The sequence below is a fragment of the Myotis nattereri genome, assembly GCF_964212035.1.
Source record: "Myotis nattereri genome assembly, chromosome: 7".
Lineage (NCBI taxonomy): Eukaryota > Metazoa > Chordata > Mammalia > Chiroptera > Vespertilionidae > Myotis > Myotis nattereri.
In genome coordinates, this window is record NC_138082.1 from 26,646,624 (window position 1) to 26,673,837 (window position 27,214).

Sequence of the window (27,214 nt, forward strand, 5' to 3'; positions counted from 1 at the left end):
AATAATGAGTGGTATGTGATAAAAAAAACAGCAGTAGTATTTTTTAAAAACACAACTATGTACAAGTGATCAACTGGTTTCTTCACTGAGGCACTGGTAGGCTTTTTAAAAAGACAATTTTCTAGTAATATTTTAACTATTTAAATCCTCTATCAATATGTTTTAAAATATTAACGGGGGTAATTCCAATATTCCAAATAGTCTAATAATATCTTAGCTACTTAAATTGTCTATCAATATGTTTTAAAATAATGCTGATGATAAGAGGATATTTAAGAGCCAAGCTGAAAAATTGGTTGTGTCTAGGACTTTGCCCACAACTTTTATTAGAATACCACCCCAGAGTTAATCTTAATTTTTTTAAAGTACTGAAATAAAGCCAAAAAGCAAACACCGACATTTGGATACCTACGGAACCAAGTCTGTGGATTTCTTCTTGATTTACTCTTCTCACTGTTCGCCTCTTCTTCCAAAATTCACTGGGCTCCCGTTTGAAAACTTTTGCTCGGAAGCTCATTGTATTGCTGTCATTTGATTCGCAAAATATTTAAAAATGTCAATTTTGTCAAACCTCTTCCTTCTGAAGCCTTACCAGGCCTAACGATTCTTTCTTCTCTGATAAAAAGGGAAATGCTCATGCTACATTAACATAACTCACCCGAAAGGAAAAGAAAACCGACAAGTTACCGCTTCCTGTAAGTAACTAACTACCAGCTGTTCAGATAGGCTTCTTTGCAAGTATTCTCCTTCGTCACCTGCTTTAGAGCAAGACAACAACACAGGGGGACTTTGGACATCTAAGAGAATCGCTCATAGCAAAATAAACCATAAGATGTAAGTCCACCCATGGAACCAAATCAAGATTGAATCAAAGAGCTAATTTACTGTAAGGGTCTATGTCTGCCACTTAAATGGCCATCCAAACTTTATCAGTCTGGCTAGATCCAAAGATAAATTATAATAACATGCCTGAGGTCTGAGACATATGTTTAAGGCAGTTGCTCATGAAAATGTAGTTAAATTAGTGGTTTTCCTAGAGGGTTGCCCAAGACAATTAGGGAACAAGAAAATATTAGAATTCTATTTATATTGTTGATCTAAATAAAGAAAATTGACTTGGACGCCTTGATTTTCTATGCCAAATGGTCACAAAGGTTCAAATAGCTAATTCCCTAATCTTTAGAGTTTTGCTTATTTTCTCTGAGGTTGTGCTAAAGGGCAACTCTTCCCTCAAACCCACCAGAATGTTCCTTCCTGTTTTATTTTTCTTCATAGCACTTAGTAGCATGCCACACTGCTGTACATTTTACTTATTATTCAAATTATGGTCTGTCTTCTACTAGACTCTATACTCCATGAAAGTGGGAGTTTCATCTGCCTCATTCACTGTGTCCTTCAGTGATTAGAATAGTATATAATTAGGTTTAATGAAAAAATAAATGGGGAACTTACATTGATTGTGCTTAACAATGAATCTTGTCCTGTATGCATATTGTGTTTTGAAATATTAGTTATGATAAGAACTATATAATGTATAAATAACCATAGAATATGGGAGTATAGTCAATATTTTCCTATGAGATGCATGAGATAAATATTTGGAGACCACAGAACTAGGAAATGATTGACTAAACTTTAAAAGATTGGTTCTAAAATCCCTGATCCTCAGAGAAGGTCTCACTTAACCAGCTATTTCCAACAGCCATGCCCTTAAATAGATGTCATCGGCTTATTTAGTAAAGTTTCCCTTTATCTCAAATACATTTTTACTGATGCAGGAAATTCCCTTTTCCAATAATAACTAGATTTAGCTGAAGCACATACATATATCTCAGACTTGAGCAACTCAGACATCTCTACCTTGTCATGGGGCAAGTAAAAAGAGATGCTGATCATTACTTGTCGAACTATGGAGACTGAGGAAGCCTCTTTCAAAAGCCATAAGAAAAATAGCAAGATGCTATAAAAACACCTGGAGGGGTAAACTATATCATTAATCTGTAACTGGCTCAAGTAAGCAACCAGGAATTCCACTTTGACCCATGGTCATTCAATATGTGGGAATTCCACTGTATGTGTTTACCCTAAATAGATCTCACCCTCTAAATAACTTTCACATTTGTTCCATCAGCAGGTATATTATAGTACACACCGAGTTTTCAGATTTACTTTTTTTTTTTCATTATATGATACTAGAGGCCCGGTGCACGAATTTGTGCACCAGTGGGGTCCCTCAGCCTGGCCTGTGGGATGGGGCCAAAATCAACTTTCTGACATCCTTTGAGGGGTCCTGGATTGTGAAAGGGTGCAGGCCAGGCTGAGGGACCCGACTGGTGCACGATTGGGGCTGGGGAGGGATGTGGGAGGTTGGCCAGCTGGGGAGGGACTGTGAGAGGGCCCCAGGGTGTGTCCAGCACATCTCTCTCAGTCCTGATTGGCTGGACTCCAGCAGCAAGCTAACCTACCAGTCGGAGCGTCTGCCCCCCCCCCGGTGGTCAGTGCATGTCGTAGTGAGCCGTTGAGCTGCCTTAGCATATCATTAGCATATTATGCTTTGACTGGTTGAACAGTCAACTGGTCGACCTGACATTTAGCATATTAGGCTCTTATTATAGGATTTTGAGAGTCTGCCTCTGAGTCGCCTAATGTCCTGGGGTGCACAGTAGCTGTAAAAAGTATTTTACAATCCCTTTTGGACTGTGGATCCATTTAAGAATCTAATAAAAACTGTGGATTCACCAGAAAAGTGTAAGTATCAGAAAGTATACATGCAAGGTTAAAGGTCACAAATGTCAAAGTCCATCTGAGGACCCTCATACCCAAGGTACTGTAAATTCCTAACTCAGAGTTTTAGAAGATTCAGAAGTTTTAGAAGGAATACTATCTTATCACAAGGAATTTAAGAATCTTGAGCAACTCTTAAATGACTTCCTCTCTTTCTAATATTTGCATCTCGTCTCTCCTCTATTCCTCTTTAGGCGCCACGTTTTTTTATCTGTAGCCCCTCCCACTCTGGGACTTCTGCAATATGAGAATGACTCATTTTTCCCCTGGCTTAGCTTTTGATTGCAGCCCTCTTAAAGAGAGGCATTGCCAGGCAACATATGGGGTTGTCAGATAGCCATAAATGCAAAGGAAAGGAAGATCCAGCAACATGAAGTGGTGTTCCTGGATGGCACTGTTAGACAACTCTACTGAGCTTTGCTTTCCTTGATTTCAGACCAAGCCTATTTATCCAGCATTCTGTGATACCCCACAGAATTCCAACAAATTCCCTTTCTGCTTAAGTTCAGAAATATGTTGGCAATCAAAATACCTAACTAGGACATTGGGCAAGAATGGACAATAAAGAGAAATTTCTTGTGGCTCAACCACAAGCAATCCCTGGGAAGTTCATTAGAAAAGAAATCTGATACCGATAAATAGTCAGAATTTATGAAGTACTATACTCAAGGCATTGCTGGGCTTCATAAGAAGTACGTAACACCCTTTTTAGCCAAGAAGCTTGTGCCCACAGAGGAGTTCTAGAATTTGAACTAGTCTGGGAAAGCTTTACAGTAAAGGTAGAACCTATGGATCGCTTTGGCTATTGGATGAGAGTGGAGTAGATGGGAAAAGGGTAAAATATACTCTAGGGAAGGGGAATGTAGTGCAGAAAAGGCATAAGATAGAAACATTAAAATCATAGGATCTGCAGTCATCTTGGACCAAATCCTAGGTCCACCACTTCCTGACTGTGTGTTTTTCAGCCAATCACTCACTGTCTCTAGGAGTAAGTTCTCTCTTCTGTAAAATAGGGATAGCATGGGAGCCACCTCAGAAAGTTGTGAGAATAAATGAGAAGATTGAGTGACTCTTTTAAAAATTTCATCACTGCCGAAACCGGTTTGGCTCAGTGGATAGAGCGTCGGCCTGCGGACTGAAGGGTCCCGGGTTCGATTCCGGTCAAGGGCATGTATCTGGGTTGCGGGCACATCCCCAGTAGGAGATGTGCAGGAGGGAGCTGATCGATGTTTCTCTCTCATCGATGTTTCTAACTTTCTATCTCTCTCCCTTCCTCTCTGTGAAAAATCAATAAAATATATTTAAAAAATAAATAAATAAAAAAATAAAAATTTCATCACAATGCATGGTACATAGTAAGCAAAACTATTAGTTGTTACAAAAGCTAAGAGGCATGCCAAAACAGGATGTTTAAGGAAACGTTGGAAGTCCAGCCCATCTAGAGCCAAGGGTTAAATAAGAGAGAAGAGATAGAAACTATTAGAAAAGAGAAGTCAGGGGCCAGTTCATGGAGGAATTTGAATGCTGAGATAATGAATGTTTCCACTGTACCCTGAAAGCCATGGGAGACCACTGGAGGATTTTTAAAATTACAATTAAATTAGTGCCATTGGAAGATGCATTTGGTAGCTATATGCAGGCTGGATTTGGGAGAATGTGATCCAGAGACAGTTTGCATTAATCCAGGTGTGAGCACATAGTGGTGGAGGGCAGAAAACTTGGCAACAAAAACAGATTTCAGGGAGATTATACATAAAGACTTGGCAACTAAATTAAAAATGATAGCTGAAATTTACCGAGCAGGTACTAGGGATGGGTGCTGGTCTAAAGTTTACAGTACCTTATTTCAACCATGCAACAACCCTGTGAGGTAGATATTATTATTATTGTAATCAGCACCCCAGTTTTACAGAGGAAGTTACTTGGGACCTGAGAAGGTATGCAACTGGCCCAAAGTTCCAAATCAAGTAAGCAGCACATCTGGGATCTAAAACCGGCAGTCCAGGTTCACAGCCCATGCCTTTAACCAGAAGAGAGGCTCACAGATGTCAGCAGGTTTATGAGTTTGGCCATCAAGAAAATGGATAATATGACTGAGGAACACAGGAAGGTAAGAAGAAAGGATTTGTTTTCCAACTAATGCTGACTTAGAGACATATTGAGTATCAGGACAAGAAGACAGACAAATGGGCATGTCTAGCACCATTGTTATATGTGTGCCTCGAGCTCAGGAAAGAGTCAGGCCTGCAGATGTGAAGCTGAAAACCATCAAAACAGTTAAAATTGAAAGTCCAAAAATAAACAGAATTCCTGGAGAACAGAGTAGTATGGAATTGAGAATACAGTCGTTTTTCTTTCTTTTACTTTTCACCTTGTTATTGAATTTATTGGAGTGGCATTGGTTAATAACATTATATAAGTTTTAGGTGTACAATTCTATAATACACCATCTGTATATTGTATGGTGTATTCATCACCCCAAGTCACGTCTCCTTGAATACAGTCTTGAAGTTCTTTTACATATGACAGATGGAAGGCGGTTTATGAAATTGAGAGGCCTACAGATAAAGGGGAAATCTACCAGGGCAGTGCAGCATCCAGATGCACTGGGGAGGGGAATTTAAGGAAGGTGGTGCATGGCATCTGGGCTGAGATCCAAGTAGGACCCAAGGATGTCCAAAAAGGTTCAGTGGGAGAGATAAGCAAGGTGAAAACTAAAGACCTTGCAGTCTTGGATTCAGACAGATCTATGTCGGAATCCTCTTCAGCCATCTATTAAGTGACTTCCAGCAAGTTACTTGACCTCTGTCTGCCTGTTTCTTATATCTACAATGAAGCAAATAGTATATAACTTATGGGGCTGTTGTAAAATCATGTTAGTACCTGGCATTGAGGAAATATACATATTATGTGCATGTATATAGAATAGCTAAGATTCCTATATGAGCATATAATGTAAACTATTACTTATTGAATATGACTGGTATTTACCAGGTCTACCTAGATATATAATGAATGTATAGACACACCTATACCACATGCATATACAAAATACACACACATATTCATATTTATATATATGCAAAGTTTGGTCCCATGGTGTCCAGACAGAGAAAGTAAGTTATCAATTTTCAATAGATGAGAGTCTGGCTGTTTGGAAGTTAGTGAAGATGGTAAGAAGAAATAGGAATCTGAGTGCTAAGATGTCAGAAATTTAAGAAAAGTTTCTGCTAGTCTGCATGACTTTCCATTGCTGCTGTAACAGATTGGCACACATTTAGCAGCTAAATTCAACACCCACTCATGGGTCAGAAATCCAGGTACAACATGTTTCAGCTGAGTCTCTTCTTGGAACCTCAGAGGCTGAAGTCCAAGTGTGTTGTTGACAGAATTCATTCCTGGCAGTTGTTGGACTGAGGTCCCCAGTTCATGGCTGTCTGTCAGCCAGGGGTCATTGTCAGTGTCCAGAGGCTGCTGGCATTCTGTTCTCCTCTTTCTAAGCCAGAAGCAACAGGTGGAATCCTCTCACACTTGGAAGCTCTCTGACTTTCCTTTCTGCCTCATCTCTCTTAAAGCTCTCTTCTGCTGCACCTAGTCTAACCAGAGAAAAGTCTTGGCTGTTAAGGCCTCATGTGATTCAATTAGTTGTACCCAGATAATACAGGATAATTTCTAAATCTTAAGGCCAGCTGATAAGTAATCTTAATTAACATCTGCAAAGCCCTTTCACAGCAGTACTAAGATTAGTGTTTGATTAAACCATCAGAGAGTTTGAGAGGGGAGCATCTTTAGAAAACTGTCTCCTACATGGTCTTATTCTGGACAACAGTTTGGCTTTGGTGCTTATCTCTTAAGAATACTTTTAACATCAAGAATGTCCTGAGAAGATGGTGTAGGTGAAGATAAACCTGGCCTTTGAGGGTTGTTTCGCTGAGCATGGCAGTGGGATACAGGTTGCAGTAGGGCTAAGAAATGAGTAAGAGGAAGAGGAAATAGAAATGTGGCTGGTAGACAGCAACCTGAAAAAATTAAAGGTGAGAAACAGAATGGTAGTTGTGGGGATGAACAACAGAACCAAACGGGCAAATCTGGACGATGAAGAATGGTAGAGACGTAACCAAATATAGAAATACAGACAAAGGCAATAAGGCAAAGCAACAAGTTATGAGAATTAATCTCTAAAATATTTAAATATGTTTGCACAACATTTGAATAGGCTGTAACATCAGCCAATGGCATCCACCTTGAATCTAAGAAACCAAAGGATAGAAACTTGCTTTTCGTTGATAATGCATCTAAATGTACTTGATAAAAATTACCCAAAAAGTACCATTAGAAATGCAGAGTAACTGAAAACTTTGTGGTTAAGACTTAGACAGCTAACATGACGTCATATTTGAATCCACAAAACCTAATTTGAGCAACTGGTAAAGCACTTCCTGTTCCTTTCCACTGCTTTCTTTACTACCTCTTCATTCAGTCTTGTCCTTATTCCAGTTTATTTTACCAGGTGAGCTTTTCAGGATATACTATGGCTACTTCTTCATTGATAGAAGATGTCTCAGTAACTCATTTTATTTTTTTCTCTTCCATTTCCAATAGATTCCCCTTTGCCAGAGGGTTTGCATGCTGCCCAGCCTTTGTCTCCCGGGGAAATCCAGGCTGGTCCACAGTGCATCTCCGGGTTCAGTTCCCACTGTACCTTGTTTAAAGGAAGTAAAGCGCAGTGACTACTTCCTCCTTCACTGTGGTCTCTCCTGACCTTGGCCCCAGGCAGAAGTGCTCTTCAAGTTAGCAACACCGAGCCTCACTACTTCCTGCTACAAAAGTCAGCGCTGAACAGCTCAGTGTTGCTGAGGCGAGAGCCTCAGACCTCTCTAGGGGAGTTTAAATGAACACTACAAACCCTCCTGTGTCTGAGTATGGAGATTTTCCTGTCCACTAACTGCAAATTCAAATAGCATGACTTTTAGTAAAAAATGTTTCTAAATTTCATGGACAAGAAAGTGGCACGAAATCTGAATGGCACTGAGGGAGAATGCAGAAATGCCCAAAAATAGAAACATTTCAGTTGTGCGTATGTGTACATGTTATGTACTGTGTGTGATGTGTGTGTTTGTGTTCTTGTTGTGTCTGTGTGTATGTGATAGGCCTAAGTGATCTATACTGCATTAAAATGATTTACAGTATTCCATTCATAGCCCTTCAAACATGTATGAAGGTATAATGATATTTGTTTATATTATTGAATTTAAATAAATCTCTGGAAGTAATAATTTCCACTTAATCAGGGTTTGATCTGGGGGTGGGGGAGGAGGTTAAAAACTAAGTTCTTACAGAATTTAGTGAACCTTTCATAGAATCATTAGCATCTGTGAAGGGGTAGACTTTCATCTTTTCAACTTTATCATTGGCCACAGACTTCGATTGGGAAAAACTTTGTAGCCTCATACATCTTGCCAATAATTATCTTAATGCAATATTTAGTAAATGAGGAACAGTGATTTTAGTGTTTTCCCTTTTCTCAATTTCCTGATGAGTATTTAGGAATGTATCACCCATTTGAAGTTCTTGCTACCAATGGCAAAGGCATCCAACCATCTTCAAGAAGTCAGCTTTAGCTTGGTCTGGTGCAAAGTGGGAAATCCCTAGGAGAGGCAAGTGTTCATTCTAACAAAGACCGCCCTTTCATTCCATCCCCTGCCACCATGCTCAGGGCCAGGGCCTAACAACATGCAATTACAACAAAAATAGCACAGCTATTATATGATATTCTAAGTTTATGTTTCATACAAATAAATACAGTCTGGATTGTTAATGCCCTTAGAAAAGTCACACAGCTTAATTTTTCACCTAGAATATAGTGTTCTTTTCCCATTAAAAATAGTCAACCCTAAAGCAACATAATTCCTGAGCCACAAGAATTTTTCAAAAGTGCAGTACCTGACTAGTTGGTGGCAATGACTATTTTTCTCTTAGATTGTCAAATTTTTTTTAAAAAATGACAACAGCCAACACAGCAATAGCTGTCTGGTGTGAATGAATCAAAATTATACATAGTTGTTTTGTCTGTGGCACACCAAAAATATGTAATTTGTGTGTCGCAAAAATTTAGTAATTAGTTTTGTGTGCCATGAGATGAAAAAGTTTGAAAGTCGCTGCTTTATCTTTTAAGGAAGACTGAAAGATTTTCTGGGTTGATGCAGTTAAGTTCACAAATAATCAGATGAAGGCACACAAAATAGCCTCCAAAAAGATGGGAGTTGAGGGATTTTGAATCAATGGTATTACCTTTGATCATTGAGGGACAATTGCCCATAATCCTTTTCCCTTAGGGACATAGGTATCCTCTCTCCTCGTTGGCTGGGATCCCATACCAGTTCCCACTGCTGGCAAAGTTAACTACAGAGGAGAGTTACTTCGTTTGAAATAAAATAAGCACCCCAAATTGCCCTCCTGTATTCATTCCAATTGTTAATTATTGCTGTTAATACAAATGTCACCAAATGTCTAATAACTACCCTGAAAATGACACTGTACATAAGTGTTATGATGAGGTCAAGGTCTTCCATATCTGTGAAGCTTCAAAAGAAAAGTTGGTAATTTATATGACATTGGCATTACATGGGTTTTAGTCTTGTGGTGGGCTTTTTGCTGCAGAAGGATGTCTCTTTACCAGGGAATAAAAGGTTCTGACCTAAGCAATTTTAGTGAGGGAACAAACTGTTGTGTAAACACCAAATCCTGAGCAAGATGCAAACATTATTCAGACCAAGAACTTTTGGCTAGTGGATCTGATAGACTAACTGAGATCTGTGCAGCCAGGCTGCCCCCAAACCATTTCTTTAACGGCATCATAATGCATCTGGATCTTGTAAGGTGACAGAGGAGACAACTGAACATACTTTGATTTAAACATTTAATGACTTGCACTGTAGAAATTGGAAAATAATGGATGGGACTTGGCTTTTCAATCAAGTGTTTTGTGTTTTGAAGAGAATTAGTTGTTGGATTTTCTTTATTCAGCTGTGAGCATTGCAGTAAATTCTTGACCTATTGATGTGTGGTAGCTCCAAGTCTCCAATTAAAGGACACATTAACCTCTCACTCTTTGTTCTGCATCTCACCAGCGGGCCAGAGGGACTAAAACAATAAGAAACGAGGATTGGGTAGCTCTGCAAAGGACACCAGTATCTATTTAATCTGCCTTATTAGAATGGAAGCCAATGCAGAGAGGCTCTGATTCTTTGCCAAACATTTCTTGGTCCTGGGCCAGGGCCAGGTGACAGCAAGATCAGTCCCAGAGTCCATGTGGGAGATGGTGGCACACACAAAACAATCCATAGAAATACCAGAAGGCATAAACTAAGGGTGAAGAGGAGAATACCAGTAAAGAACATGAGGTCTAGGAGGTGAAGGAGGAGTTCATATAGGCACAGAGGCCTAAGTCAGGTCCTGAATATGGTGGGACTTTGTAAGAACTCCCAAAGCAGATCTTCACCAATGTGTGCAAGAATCACTGGGAAGGTTGTTGAAAGGACTGATTCCTTGGTCCATTCCAACACCTCAGTAGGTCTCATAGGGGGTTCGGAAATCTGTCAATATGAATATTACCCAATGTCTAATAACTACCCTTTGTTACAAATATCCACGTGACTTATCTGAAGATGCGACATGGACCACACTTTAAAAAAACAACCTGGAAGCTAGTTCACCTATTAGTTTTCTCAGGCAGAGAGTCAGATAATAATAGTTTCCTGTGGGTCACCACCTTCCAATGCAAATTGTTTTGTATACTAGAATGAAATCTTATTTAAAAAATCAAATATTCTCTTTCCCTTATGGATATACAATCAGCCCGAAGGAACTAACCAGCTATATCACCCTGACTGTTTGGGGGACCAAGGAGAAAACCCTGGGGTGAAACCAGCCGTAGCAAACTGGGCTTCAGTTATATCCCGCCCATCTTTCCATTTCACTTCATTTCTTCTTCATTGGCCATTTCTTACTTGGACTTTGTAACCCTGGTCATACTTGTACCAGTTATTATCTAAATCAGGTTTTCTCAAACCTGGAACTATTGGCATTTTGAATCAGACATGTAGGGGTTTGTCCCATGTGTTGCAGATGTTTAGCAACATCCCTGGCCTTTACTCCCAATAACCCTCCCCTCCCAAACTCCCTGCTATGACAACCAACAAAGTCTTCAGAAATGGCCAAAATTCTCTGGAGGGTGGGGAAAGAGGAAAAATTCACTCCTGCTTGAAAATCTCAGATCTGAATTTTACTGCAAATTATTCTCCCTCAATATTTCTTTGATGACAGCTTTCAGGCCCCAAAGGCGTTGCAAGTTCTCTTCAGACTAGGGTTAGCTCCTCTTGAAAGCCAAGTTGATAACCCCTTGCTCGCAAGAACCTCAGGGCTACTGAGTCTGTCCTCTCTCACTTCTCTATCTGCCTCAAAATCCCACTATTAGAATTAGTCTGTGAGTCTGGGTATCGGTTCCTACTCTGGGCTGACCCTATTAAAACGCAGCTATTGCTTGCCTGGAGAAAACCAAAGCCATGACTGTCTTCAATAACTTAGCACATCACACCAGGCAAGCTGGCCACCTAGGCAAAGCCCCAAGGAATTAGAGAGGAGGAACGGCATTGTAATGTTGTGAAGGATAAAGTTGAGAGTATGGTGTTTGCTGTTGTGGGTAAGATCACTGTGTTTTGATTCCTGGCCTTCCCACTTACTTGCTGGAGGCCTTTGGACAAGTTGCCCAACCTCTCTGAACTTGAGTTTCCTCATCTGCAAAATAAGGATAACCATAGTGGGTACTCCATTGAACACTGTGAGGCTTAATAAGAGTATATTTATAAAGTGCTTAGCACAGTGCCTGGAATATAATACAATGTCAATGAAGTCAGCTCTAAGCTTAATTGTGTCCAGGAGGTGATCTTAAGTGGGGCTGCTACAGTGTGTGAAAGGAGTTGCAAACGGTCCTAGTGTTTGTTCTCTGTGCATCAGAGGGAGAAGGTGAGAGCACAAGAAGGGCACTAGCTGCTTTGCAAGTGACATTGAGAGGGAAAGGACATTCCAAAAATGAAGGGAGAGTCCAGAAGACCCTCTTGGCTCGGACGTGGATAATGAGGTTAAATAACCCTCCTCCCATGCACACCCCGTCCTTCCACAACTGACCTCTTTGTGCTCACTGGGTCTTGCGACACTGGCCATTTCATTTTTAAATCCCACTGTGTACAACTACAAAAGCTTCTAATTACCCTATTTCTGGCCTCTCCCTTCATCCCACACAAAAGACCCAAATGCCAAGGAAGTTAAGAAAGCCAAGATTTAACCAATATCATATGCTTTTTTATCTTTCCATGGTTACTTTTCTGCCTAAGCAGGACTGTAAATTCCTCAAGCAATAAACAGTATCGTCTTTATGTCTGAACTGCACTGCATCTCCTACTGGCATGTGGCAAATACCAACATTATAATTATCAATTCAATGTTGCAAGCAGGAGAAAGGGGCATTGCGCTTCTTTCTGCTCTGTCTTATCCTTCTCCCTCCTCACAACTTTCCAAGACCACTGCAAGGTATTAAAGTACACTGACAGGGAGACATTTATCCTGACTTTGTTACTTTTTGCAAGGGTGTCATAGATTGGGAAGGAGATCTGTTACCTAGATGTATTAAAGGTCTTTGGCAGCATTTAAAATTGGCATCCCTCTTGCTTTGGTTGGCATTCAGAAACCAGTTTTGTGTTCACTTCTTATCTCTCCGTGCCCATAAGTGCTGAGTGGAGAGTGCCATGGACAAGTCCTCTTCCTCTTCTGGGTAGAGGGCATCTGTGTTCAGGTGAGAAGAGCATTGGATGGCAGTCAGGGGGCCTATATTCAGGAATCAGTCCATTCACTGATGCCTGAGCAACCTTGGGCAAAACAGTAATCTCTGGCCCTCTGTGTCCTAAAGTCTTTTTCATCCCCAAATTTCTATGTTTTTAAGTAAAACAACTTGTATCATCCATTGTGCAGACCGAATAATGACGGCTGAGAAAATAAGCTTTTTTTTTTTCTATTTAAACCTCAAGTGCCAACTGGAAAATAAAATCTTTCATCACAGCACCTCTTTCTCTACCTCTTCCAGATGCTCCCTGATTCTTGCTCCCTGTTCCCACTAGATTTCATTGCAGAAGGAAATTGCGCATTCTCGCTAGATGACTTTGCCCTTGACATGGTTTGTAAACAGAGCATTGAAAGAATTTAGCACTGTTTCACACCCACGCATTGCATTTAACTGATATGATCTTGGTTTACTATGAATAATCAGATTTTTAAAACATATAGTTCCTTTTGCCTTAAGTGTAGCTACAAAAACAAAAGCCAACCCTGGAAAACCAATCCTTCCAAAAATACCTGATGTTCAGCTTTGTCCCCCTCTGTTCTTTGGTCTGGTTCCATGTGCCCATTGCCAAGGCTGAGTCTTTGTACAAGATCTGAGTTTCTGATTTGTGGGGGGAAAAAAGCTGAGTTAACATGGGAATGGGACTTAATCTCTTATCTCTTTTCCCTTCCTGTTGTAACTGAATCCTATACCCCTTCACCTTCTAGAGGACATCAAATAAGTGCCCTGACCACACCTGGACCAAACAGACTCTTTTTGCTGAACTTGAACCTTGAGAAGAATGACATAAGGGAAGAAAACACCTGGATTTTATACCAAAGACCCGCAATTGTAGTTCAAGCACCCTGCTCCTTCCTGTGCCTGATATTCAGTTCTTCCTTTGGTCACAGCGGCTACCTCCACCTTCTCTCTTTATTCCCCTTCATTTAGCTCAGACCATTTTCTGTTTGCAACCACATAACACTTGCAACCATCTGTGTATTTGTTCTGTCAATGGGTACAGATCTTGCATTAAGTATTTGATAGTCATAAAAAGAAAACAACTTCTTTGCCTTTACAGAGTTTAGAGGAGGTAGTTTGGCAAATGCTATCATGGGAGGCTTGCATTAGAAAGCACTGGAAGTCAAACAATTAAAAATCTCATTCACCCACAAATTTCTTTCTGAGTCCTAAAAAACAAATCAACCAAAGCTCATTTTTCCTTCTCAACACAATTCCACGTGACTTTATCATCATGTTAATAAATCATCATCCACCAGGGATGATAAAATCAAGGTGCAGGTACTCATTTTTTACTTCCCTTATCCCTCATCTGCATACCTACCTCGCCACTAAACTCTAATGATTATATAACATCTCCTAATCCTCCTTCCATTGCATCAATTTCCTTGTCTAAAGCCAGATTTGACTGCCATTCCTCAGCTCAGAAGCTTTCATTGGCATAGTCCTTGTCAATATTGTTTCCAGATGTATGCTCCAGAGCTTCACAGCGTGTGAGCAGTCTTCTAGATCAGAGATATTTCATGCTAAATAAACTTGAGAAGCAGTGGACTGAACAAAGGCCTCCCTCTCACTGAAGAGCTCCTCGGGGCTTTACATCGCCAACAAACAACGTGAGGCCCTCAAGGAGTGTGTACTAGGCAGGATTTCCCAAACCGATTTTTGCACAGCAGCCATTTTCATATAGAGCACTTACTGTTCTGTGTCACACAGGCTGGGAAATGGTATCTGCAACCAGCATATGTGTTGAGACAGAATTTAAAATAATTTAGAAAAAGAAGACCACAGTGGCATCTTCTCTGGGGTCCACAGGAATTGCAGGAGCTTATGTGAGGAGGCAGGACAGGCTGAGTCAGGGTAGGTGCCAGGTTGCTTTGGGGCTAAAACAAAGAGAGGACAGCATGCTGGCTGGCTGACAGGTGCTGGTGCCCTCAGGGTCAGCCCTCTGCCCCTCCCCCAATTTTGACCCCATTCCTTCTTCAGCCACATCACTAGATGGCATTGCTCTTGTCATCTCCCCCAGGAGTGACTGTTCAAAGCAGTATAACCAAAATACTTGTGCACTTCACTTAGGCAAATACATAACTTAAACAAATACTTACATTTCCTTAAACTGAACAAAACTTAACATCTATTTAAGTATGTGGTTCAGGGTTGATGGGGCCTTTGTGAAATCCCAGCCTAAGAGGATGAGGCAGGAACATATTTTCATGGTTGTGTAGTAAGCACTGAAGTCAGCGTGGAAAATAATCCATAACCCAATTAAGGCAAAAATATGGGACATCTGAATCTTCCCTCCATCCCACCTCCCACCTCTAGCCTTCAATAGCTAGTGATAGCTCTGGTATGGTTTGTAAACAGATTTTTAAAAGGATTTGCTACTTTTCATGTACTAGTATCCACATCTTCTATTGGTATTATGTTGCTGGAAATTTAATTGTTGATATTTATTACCACACTCTCCTTTTATTGTTTTTACGTCAAGAAATGATAGTCTGACTTGTTATTAATCAATTATACCTGTGCAAATCTTTCTGAATCAGGATCTGGAGGGCACATTTCTCGAAGTCAAAATATAATCTTCAGCCTTACACTTATTTTCATTAATATAAAAATCATTTTCTACTCATATCAGCCAAACATATCCTAACATATTCTAGGCAGCATTCTCACAGGTTTCTTGAAGTCAGAATGCTGAATTAAAGTGAAACTCTAATAAAAATTTATAAGAATGACAAGCAAGCAACCTATGACTCAACTTGGTCCCACAATTGTGTTTTTCTGCCAATAGTGTTCTAAAATATCTGAATTAGTTACTAGCATTTAAAAATTGGAAGATTTCACATAAAAGCCCTGCTTACTAGTTTCTCTTGGAAAATTCAAGATATGACTACATTGATCCTACCTTCTGACATGGAAACAACTGCCCAAGCAGAGCAGTAGCCATACCCTTTGGGTGGTCTGTGCCTTCTCTTATTTGCTATGCTCCCACCACTCTCATACATCTCCATGTCTAGGCTTGGTCTGTAGGCATTTGAATTTGAAGCCTTTGACTTACTGTCCCATTTAAGACCATGTCTTTAGTAAGATAATTATAACTGGGAATCTGCTCTAAGCCTTACCTTGTCCTTCTACATTAGACAACAAGCCTAAAAACATCTATTGCCCATATATTTGTAGTAAATCTAGGTCTATATGAGATCAATGATTTACTCCTGATGATTCCCCAAATGTGGATAATATATCAATGTCTTGGCTGTAGTAATAAAACTGTGCTTATTTTCTAATACTCTTACCAGAATGCCCCCTCCTTGAATGCATGGGGCAAGAGAATATTCTTTCCATTTCTAAAGCCATAAAAGCATCACAGTACACTACATTTCTTTTTCAATTTTTCAAAATAAAGACTATTTGGATGCTAAGGCAGCTCTTTTGAGAAATCAGTGTGCAAGTCAGGCATGGTTCAACACCTCTTCATGTAAATGATGGGAACTTGATGCTAAGCAAAACTTCTAAAAAGTGATATTTGTTTTAAAGAGGAAATAAATCTTTTATCAAGTAGTAATTTTATATTAAGAATAAAAAAATAAGAACTTTAATATGAAAGGTGGTCATGATGTTACTAAGTTGTTTATAAATATAAAATGATTCTCACCACATATTTGTAGAATATCAGGATAAGGAACTGAGCACTTGATCATTTTATTCATTCAATAAAGTAAGAATGATTAGAAATTTCAAAGACACTTGATATTTCTAAAATCCTATCATGTTATGAGAGAATAGCTATGAACAATTAATGAATAGTTGTTATAAACATTACATTTCTTCTCTACATTTATCCTTGGAAAACTAAGGGAATACTATTCTTCCTTCTTCATATAGATTCCCTGTATTGGTAGTCACATAAATTACAATGAAAGGCCACAAGAGTCTTTTGAATAATTTAATAGTTTCATGGTGCTATTTCCAGATGTGCTATGGTTGCATTTTTTTCCTTACACTTTGAAAGATGGTCAATAGAGGATTCTGCCATACCTCACAGTCCATAGCACTATACCCTTGTATTGACATTTCTCCGGCTAATGTCAAAGGAGATGATTTAGCAATGGATTTATCCCAGACATCTTCCTTCCAAAGCACCAATACCATTTTCTTGGCTATCCGCCATTTCCACAGCCATGGTTTCCTGCTGGACAGCTGAGGCCAGGCAGTGGCTCATTCCTCATGGCTCCAGACAAGTACTTTTCTGGCCTCTCTGTACTCAACACTAAACCACACAACTTTAAATTGTCCTAGCCATATAACCCAAATATGATGCCAAGACTTTCTCTGCTGACATCTCTTGTAGTAAATAACAAATGCTTATAGCTTAGCCTCATTGTTCCAATAAACAGGTGGACTGTACACCAAATTCTGCCCTATACAGGAAAACAAAAGCATGAAAAAATGCAGAGAATCATAAAAAAGATGAAGGTCAATAGGAACCGAGCATTGCCCCAAGCTTTTCTTAAACTGTGAAAGACAAGTAACTGAAAATTTTGTTTTAGTGTAACTATAGAATGGAAATTTTTATTTCAAAAACAACATAAATGATGATATGAGGAGTTCAGAAGGTGGAAAGTCAAAGTTATAATGAATATCTGAAATTCTCTGAAGCAGGTTCAAGCCTGTTTTTCCTCCAAATTATTTTGATATATCATCTATATATATAAAAGACTAATATGCAAAGTGTCTCCTCGGGAGTTGGACCAGGAGACTGGGAATTTGCTTGCTTGCTCTGATGTGCGCTGACCACCAGGTGGTGGCGCAGAACAAAGGAAGGCCCCGGCCAGCAGCTGGAAGGCCCCTATCAGCCCTGATCGCTGTCCTGGCCTTGGGACCCCACCCATGCACGAATTTCATGCACTGGGCCTCTAGTTAACAATAATTAACCACTGCCCAGGCTGGAACTTTATCCTCTTACAATAAAATTTAATGAAGTTAGCCCTACACATCAAAAGCATAGGTCACTCCTCGGTGGCTTAATTCAGGAAATAACTATTTGGCTCTGGAAGGTTTCTAGCTAGTGCCTCTAATTCCAAAACCTATTTGTTTCATAATGCCTGGGAAGCAATGTTTAATGTGTAAGTAATTGAGGGAGATAATATAATATTGACATCTATTGCAGAGCAGAGAAATATAGGCCAGAGAAGTTCAAGGAGGCAAGGATGCACTTGGGATGTGTGTGTGAGCCTGGTGTGAGATCCAACTAAATGACTCTTACGGACATAAAGACTCATCATGCTTTTAAATTTTGGTCTACTATTCAAAGAGCCATTTCTTGCATATTACATTTTCAAATATCTACTTAAAATTTTATATTTGAAAGGAGGGTTTCCATGCCAGATGCACAGGATTAGGGCATGTTAAGCTTGATGTGAGTGTTTTCCTTGGTGAAATTTAGAAGACTATCAGTGTTTAGATAGATGTAATAAAAATATGCCATAGAATTTAAAGTGAATTAGAAAAACTATTAAATGATAAGCTACTACAATAATGGAGGATACTTGGAAACGAGGCAAAATTTGGTATCATTCATTCTCTAAGGACAAATGATTCTTAAATACAGCTTGATCTTTAAACAAAACCTCTTTGAAATAGATGCCACCTGACTCACCAATAACTCCTTCTTGAGGGCATAAAAAAGTATAGGAACCAAGGGGCCAGGAATCAAACCATATTTTTTCCATGGGTTTAAATCGTGGCTTTTAAATATTTCTAAGAAAAGGTGTTTCCTAGTCTTGCGCATCATCAACAAATTAAAGTTAAATTTTTTCTGTTAGTGACATTCCTTCAAAAAAGCAGAACTCCTTTCCCTTCACTGCCCCTAGCCCCCTTCTATGTTGGAAGGGAAAAACAGCAGTGTTATAAGAATGTAGACTTATGGACACAAGACTACAAGAAATTATGCAGAATGGTTAAGGGGAGGGGCACAGGGCAGCCCCACCCACTTTTACTGCTGGGCTATTCTAGCATGGATGCCCCACAGCAAAAGTGCTTCTTTCTGATGGTGTATACCTATTCAACAAGTACATTAATTTTACAGTGTGTGCAAAGTTAAGGAGGTCTGGTCAGAATCCAGAAAGTGTCCAAATTTCATATCGTGCAGAAGATGGAACAGAACCAGGCTTATAGGGAATATTAAGTAATGTGTGCTGATTGCATGCCCACAATAGGCTCTGCTAGGCACTCTTCCATAGCAAGGTCAAGGTTCAGACACAAGACTGTCTGCCATTTACTTGTCTGCCCTTGTCTCCCACTGTGATTCTGTGTGTAGCCCACAGCCCAGCTCTTTTTGGATAGATTATTGTCTCCTGTATGCCTCTGTTGAAATCTCATGGAACTTTCTTCACACTGCTCTTGTGGAAATTACTTTATTTCTCTTTCGATTGTATTCATTTAGTGCAGGCCAATTGCTCTATTGCTGTGGCATATTGTTAGACATAAAATTAGTTGCTTAGTTACCTTTCTATCCCTTCAAGAGCTTAGCTTTAGAATTTTAATACAGCAGGTGCTCCATAATTACTAAGATTTACCTGCCTTCCCTAAAACGTCCATACAGTGCATTCAACTATGAAGTCTAAAGCACTATTTCTTAAGAATTTGTTTGAAAATACTTAAAGAAGAAACTTGAATTTTACTCATGCATGCAGGAGGGGCCAGTGGCATTTTATAAAACTTTATAATATTTTCCTTCTCACGGGATTACTTTCAGAGAAATAAATTTCAACCCTATCATATTTCCTGTATATAAAAATGTTTTTTTTTCCAAAGAGCCATGTTTAAGTACCGAGTGAAATGCTACCTTGGAAATTGAAATGTATTATTAATCACATTACTGTGGCTTCCAGTGAATGTAATTACTTACTATCTATAGCGGAGTTCAGCTAATTGATTAGCATTACCCTGTAAAAACACAAGTGGGGACAACAGACTGTCTGACGCCTTCAGCTATTTCACTAACATAAAGTGCTCAGCATATATCATCCATTCTCCACTTGATCTTTCCCTCCAAATTCTTTCGAAAGGCATTTCTGAAGGGCCTGCATATTCCTGATACTTAAACGTATGTGCGCACTAAGAAAGTGTGGAAGGAGGCTGGCCCAGTGATGGCTGTCTGCTTACATTCACCATGGAAAGATAAGCCTATTTGATAAAAAGCATGCTCCTTCGCATTAGCGTGATAGGACACATGCTGCTTTGAATATACAAAATAAGTGTCGCGTGGCCTGTTAATTGATATAAGACGGAATTTCTACTTTTCTGCAACTATAAGTTCCAGAGTGCAACTCCCAGGGCGACAAAAGGGAAATATTTGCTTTACTCCTATTTTCTAGAAATCTTAAGTGTTTATTTCCTTCATCTGGAAGTCAATGAGGTACTGCCTCTGCGATGTGAATCATAAAACCAATTACACGGTCTTTAAATCTGAGCAGTTATCACACAGCATTCCTGAGACAAAGCAGACTAACTCTCCTTCTAAAGATGCAGAAAAATGCAGTGTGACAAAGCATACTATGGGCTATATAACAAGTTTCCTTGGAACTAGACCTTAACACTTGCTGGGTTTATGGTCAATTATATTTTGCTGAGGCTGTGAATAAACATGGATCAACGCTGCACTGCCAGCTAGCTCATGTGATAAAGTTAAATATCTCATCCTAATTACAGGTATTCAGGTAAAAAATAGATGTTCACATTAATTATATCTGTGATGCAAAAGGCAGAAATTATACATATCTTTGCAAACCCCTTAGGTGTAAAATATCGTTGGTGCTAAAACAAGTAAGAGCTCATGAAATGACTCTATCCATTAGACACAGATCATTAGGATCAAACAGATAAAGTTCCATATATCTTCCAGTCTTGTCCAGTATTAAAAAGTTTGCCTTCATATGGCTTGATGATCTACATAATATGTAAAAATTTCAGTGTTTGCCCAGTAGCTTGGCATTGGGTAGTACATAACCAAAATATTGTTTTATAATCAGGTATCTGAATGTGCCTTTATATTTGGTGACTATGACAGAAAGTAGGTTATGTCAGTATGGGCCTTCTCATGAAATTACAATAGGAAATCAACCCAAATATTGGTTCTGTATCCACTGTCTATCTTGGGTTATAATAGTGTTTAACTTTGTGATTAAAAATATCTCTTGATGAACCCTGGCTAGGTGGCTCAGTTGGTTGGAGCATCATCCTGTACACCAAAAGGTTGCAGGTTCAATTCTTAGGCAGGGCACATACCTAGGATTTGGGTTTGATCCTCAATCAGGGAGCATATGGGAGGCAACCAATCTAAGTTTCTCACTCATCTTTCTCTCTCTCTTTTTCTCTCTCTCTCAAGTCAATAAATGCATTCTCAGGTGAGAATTAAAAAACTCCTCTTGATGAGCCAAATACTAAGTCATATAAATACATCTTGTAAAAAATAAAACTACATATAAGTAGGTGGAAATAACAATTATTTGCGGGGACATGAGAGGAGTATGAGAATGTGTGGAAGAGGTCTGAGTAAATTTCCTCAACTCTTTTCATTTTTTTATATTATACCAATACGCAGGATTTACCTTTTCACAACATACACTTACTTTATAAAATACATAAAAAAGAAAAACTGAGAGGCTTTATTCGTTCTTGGGTTTACACTTCTACAACTCATTTTCTAATACATATTCATTAAACTTGGGAGAAAACATCTAGATAGAAATCACTAGCTAAATTTTGAATTGATTCATCTAATACCTTTGAAGGTGGAGTCAGATAACCACAGGCAAGTAAAACAATGTTAAAATAAAAAAAAAAAACAATGTTAAATTATGACCATGATGATGCATGGAACTCAAAGCATGCATGAAACAAAAATGGCAAAGAGAGAGCCAACAGAAAATGATATATTAAGCATTTTTACTGATTGAAATAATTTCCATGTAGTATTTAAAGAAGAGCACCAGAGAATAGCCTCTAGGAACTAAGAATAGTTTATGCTTTGGATTTGTTAAACCACAAGGAATATGAATTTAAGCCCAAAATAATCATCTAAGGCAGGGCAGGTCCTGGAGTTAAGTCTTTCTCTGCTGGATTTGCTATAGAAAGTGTGGGGCCTGGCCCTGTCAGGTAGCTCAATTGGTTAGAGCATCATCCTGATATGCCAAGGTTTCAGATTCGATTCCTAGTGAGGGCACATACAAAAACTCAACCAATGAATGCATAAACAAGTGGAACAACAAATTGATTCTCTCTCTCTTCTCTCTTCTCTCTTCTCTCTTCTCTCTTCTCTCTTCTCTCTCTCTCTCTCTCTCTCTCTCTCTCTCTCTCTCTCTCTCTCCCCCCACCCCCATCTCTCTCTCTCTCTCGTAAATAAAAATAAGTGAAAATATGAGGCCTGGGTCTCAACTCCACCCAAAAGTCCTACCTCTCACAACCTACCCAGCCACTATTTTCAATTTTCTGCTCCCAGTGCGAACTTCAGCACATCACTTCTTTTAATCCACTTGGTACTGAGTATTTGGTATTCTTCAAAAAAAATGATGATAAATTGACATTAGGGCTAGAAGGTAAAAGATGAAAGGAGATAACATCTGCTGAGATATATAAATTCTATCTCAAATTTTTGTCCTCATTGGTTTTATTCTCCCAAGGTTCCAAAATAAGAGCTTCAGTCCTAAATGGCTAAATAAGGTAGTAGATTGCTATTTCCATCCACACACGGCTCCTTTAAAAACTCTGGCTACCAGACTAATAAATATAATATCATAGTAGTGTCCACATCCAACTACATAGCTACATGGCATGTATACATGTAAGTATTAACTGGTTATATGGATATAATGAGGCTGAATTTTTAAAGGCAACACAAGGTTACAAAGCTTCTTTACTCTTTCAATTGTAAATTTTGTGAAACCTAAATACTGAACAGTATTTGTGATGAATATTTAATTTAATTTTCAAACTGAAATGTTTTATAAGTATACACTGGATTTTGGTGATTTAGTGTGAAAAAACACAATGTACAACATCTCATTAATAATTTTATATTGCTTATATGCCAAAATAATAAGAGTTTGAGTATACTGGGTTAAAGAAAATGTATTATTAATTTCACTATTTTTTTTACTTTTTAAAATGTGGCTCTTAGAAAATTAAAAATTATATGACTCACATTGTATTTCAAATATAAAGAGCGACTTTATATGCTTTAATATCTTCCTCCATAACATGGGAATAAAAATAATTTCCTCCAATGGTTGTTGTGGCAACAAGAAAAGATAACTGCAAAGTTCTTAGCAAAGTACCTGACAAATAGCTGGAAGTGCTCTCTAAATAGCTATTATTTTGTGAACACAATTTCCATCTATAGTTTCTCTGACACATCCAGCAGAATTTGGAGACGTTCTGTTCTCATAAAGTGCATGAGAGCAAAGGAGGCAATTGTAACAGAAGGACCAAGAGCAGGAATTCTGAAAATTTACCAAATGAATCCATATGTTATTTTTACCTCACAGATTCCTACTTTGTAAGCTTTATGACCCATCAGATATGGCTTTCATTCATTCATTCACTCATTTGTTCATCAAACCTTTTACTGAGTATCTACTTCAAGAAGAATCTAGATTCCATAATTTACAATTTATGGATTTTTCTCAACTACTATAAATATGTAATAAAATATACTCACATCAGAAAAAATTGAAGTAAACTTAAAATGACAAATAAGATACAGATTATTTTTCATCTCTAAGTTGATAACTTCAATTGTCCCTACAGGATTTAAAATGTATTCTTTCACTCTTTCCTCCCTCTCACTTAATTTTCTACTTTTCTTTATTATTGTGGTTTTTATTTATTTTAAAAATATTTTTATTGATTTCACAGAGGAAGTGAGAGGGATAGAGAGATATATAGAAACATCAATGATGAGGGAGAATCACCAATTGGCTGCTTCCTGCACGCCCCACATTGATGATCAAGCCCACAACAATATGCCCTAATGGGGAATTGAGTTGTGACCTCCTGGTTCATAGGCCAACACTCAACCACTGATCAACACCAGCCAGGCTATTATTGTGGTTTTTAAATTCTAAACCTTTCTTTTAGGATGTTGTATATTTTTTCTTTTGTTTATTATCATTTCTAAATTTGGCATAATTTGGAGAACTGGAAAGATTCAATATCCATTTATAAATGATGAAAGAAAAAAAAGAAGAAACTAAAAGTTAAATTTCAGAAGAGTAGCAATTGGTGGATAACAGAGAACGGAGTCTCAAACATAAGTGTACTTTGAATCATCTATTTGTGTGAGGAATCTATTCAATAAGTATTACAATAGATAAAATAACCTTGAATTTCCATTTTCTCATATTCTATGAAGTACAAATTAAGTTTCCGTTTAGCAGTTTAATTATTTTTCCTAAAATAACTCTTTAAAGTATATTATACTTGTAAATTTTTCTTAGTTTCAACAAAACAATGAAAGATATCAGAATAGCTAAAATTGAGTGAGTTCTTACTAAGTTCCAAAAATTATTTTAGGTCCTTTACTTGTATCCCCTCATTGAATTATTATGATAATCCAATGAGACACTATGGTAAACAGAACGGCAGCTACATTCAAAGCCCCAGAACCTGTGAGTATGTTATTTACAAGGCAAGGGGGGAGTATGGTTATAAAAGTAAGGTTGGTAGTCAGCTGACCTTGAGATAGGGAGACTATTCTGGATTGTCCAGGTGGTCTCCTGTAATCACAAGGGCCTTTGTAAGTGAAAGAGGGAGGTGGGGTCAGGGGTCAGAGTCAGAGACATGTTTGAAAATACTATGTGGCTGGCTTTGAAGAGGGAATAGGGCCAAGAACCAAGGAATGTGGACAGCTTCCAGAAGCTTGAAGAGTCAAATAAACAAAAGGAACCAAAAAACAACAAAAATATCCCAAAACAAATTCTCCCTTGTAGCCTCCAGAAAAGAATATAGACAAACCTGACAATTTTGGTTCAGTGAGACTCATTTCAGATTTCTGACCTCTAGAACTATATTAAACATGTGCTGTTTTAAGATACTAAGTATGTGATAATTTGTTATAGCAGGAATAGGAAAACAACAGAGATAGATACCCTCATTATTCCCATTTTACCTACAGGAAAGCAAAGAGAATTTAAATAATTGATCCAGTGATCACACTGCAAGCACATACTTTTGCATAGGAATCAGAGCCATGCACTCATGGCAACAAAATAAAAGTTAGGACTGTGTTGGGTCTCAACTTCCTCAGGAGCTTCCAGGGTATGATTTTAAATTGACCCAATCTTGCATTCATGTCTTCTTGATGACCATGCCCAATAGGTTGACACATGTCATGTTTTCTCTTTGCCCTTCTCCAGGTCTCAGTTCCATTGACACTTCCTTAGAAGCTTTCCTTGACTGCATTGATGAGGTTGGGTGCTTAAAGGACACAGTCTTAAGGAAGAATGAAACTCTCATTTGAAGCACTTGTCATGACTACAATTTTACACTTGTTGGAGCCTTTTCTGTCTCTCCCACCAAACTGTAAGCTCCATGAGAGCAGGGGGCAGTGGCTATTGCCATCAGGGCCTATCAAATTCGATATGCAGCTGTCCCTCGATGGTCTACTGAATTTCTGATGTTTAGACCATCTTAGGATGACAAACTCACTTGATGTATATTGAATTTGTTGGATGTAATCTTAGAAAATAAAATATATTTCAGCAGAATAAAGTAGATTATGGGAAATAAATATCAAAAATACTAAACTTTAGCCCCTGAATAAATCAGCTCCATAGAAATAAAATCTGAGAGAATAAAACAACTATACAGAGAAATTTTCTCAAGCTTGATGAAAATACTGTGTACATATTTAGTTTGCTAAAAGATTCATTTTATCCTCAATTGTGTTATGCGGTTTTCACAAGATTTCATTACATTGATTGAAGCCTGGTCTTGAGGTTAGCCTTATAATCTACTCTTCTAGAAAACACAGGAACAAACAAAACAAGCACAACCAAGTTTTTTGTATTTTATTATTTTTGAAAGTTAAGGGATTATTGTTACTACTATCAATTTGTTGAGCCTCTTTTTTCTAACCATATAAGTATATATTACTACTTGATAATACAATCTTTTTAATCTTCACACTATGGCTTCACACTCAAACATATCTACTAAGAGTATGGTGTCATATATATAGTTGATATATAGATGAGTTTTATATGTTTATATATAGTTGAATTTGCCCATCATTTTTAGTGTTTCTGCATACTCCCCATACACGCCCAATTTTTCATTTTTTTTCTTTATCATTGTGGTGATTTAAAATTTTAAATATTTCTTTTTAGATTTTGTATATTTTTCTTTATTCATTATCATTTCTAAATTTATATCATTTGGAGAACTGGAAAGATGCGAGGTTATGTATAAAGGAGATGATACTGTATGTAATTTGAATTTACTAAACCTTTGTGTCAAAGATTTGTGATACTAATTACTAAGCCTCCAATCACATCCAATTAATTCTTGTACCCAAGGAGAAGATCCAATTCATTTGTCCATTTTCTGTGGCTTTTAGATTCAGTTCAAAATTTGTTCACGGGAAAAATGACTGCCAAAGATTCTCTGTGCTATTAAGCCCCACCTCACACCCATCTACGGCAAACTATTTAAAGTTACACTCCATTTACACAAGCTTCCTTTCCCATGGCGGAAACTTATTGTATATTCAAGATTCAGCCTCACCACAAGTAAAATAAAATAAGAACATTAACTCAGAATTAGAATGCTTAGAAGTTGTTTTTTCCTTATGCAACCATTCAAAAAGATGAATTGGGCAGAACATGTTAAAATCCTTATGATAAAAAAGTCTTATTAAATTAGGATATTTATTATAGAGTAAGAAGAGAGATCATTTTATTTCCTTTGAAGTAATTTTCACAGTTTTTTTTTCTCTCTGGTCTTCATTTTATTCACAGGACACATATGTAAACAATACATATTCCAAAAATATGAAATAGCTCATATTATTATTAACTGCAAATGGATTTATATACTGTATTATAGAAAATTATAAAAGTGAGGTCATTTATTCATTCATCAATCAGTTAAATGATATTACGTTCCATCGGGTATTATATCTCATTCCTCAGAACTTAGACTTGTATATCTAATTTCCTATATGATATTTCCATATGTAGATTCAACAAGAATCTCAAACATAACATTTTATCTTAGATTTTCTTGCCAAATCATTTTCTGCAGTCTTTCCCATCTGAATGGCAACTCAGTCTTCAGGTCAAAAACTGAACAAATAAATAAAACAAAAACAAACAAAAAACTCTGAACATTAATATCTGATTCCTCTCTTTCTTTCACTCATATGTTCAATTTGGAAGCAAACCCTACTGGCTCTACTTGATATATATATGTATGAATCCCACCACTTCCCACAACCTCAATGGTGATCATTATTAGGTCTTTTGTTGGGATCAC

At 38.0% G+C, this 27,214-nt stretch overlaps 1 protein-coding gene across 4 annotated transcripts in view; it reads right to left on the reverse strand.

Moving 5' to 3' along the window:
• Positions 1-27,214, reverse strand: part of DOCK10 (dedicator of cytokinesis 10) — a 210,507-nt gene that overhangs the window by 131,857 nt on the left and 51,436 nt on the right. The window contains exon 1 of one of the 4 annotated variants that reach the window (XM_081096073.1): positions 413-667. The exons of the other annotated variants lie outside the window; for them this stretch is intronic. Within the exon in view, the coding sequence (XP_080952199.1) occupies positions 413-517 (105 nt within the window). The 5' untranslated portion in view covers positions 518-667. Of the gene's footprint in view, positions 1-412; positions 668-27,214 lie in introns of those variants that run through there. 4 annotated transcript variants of the gene reach the window in all.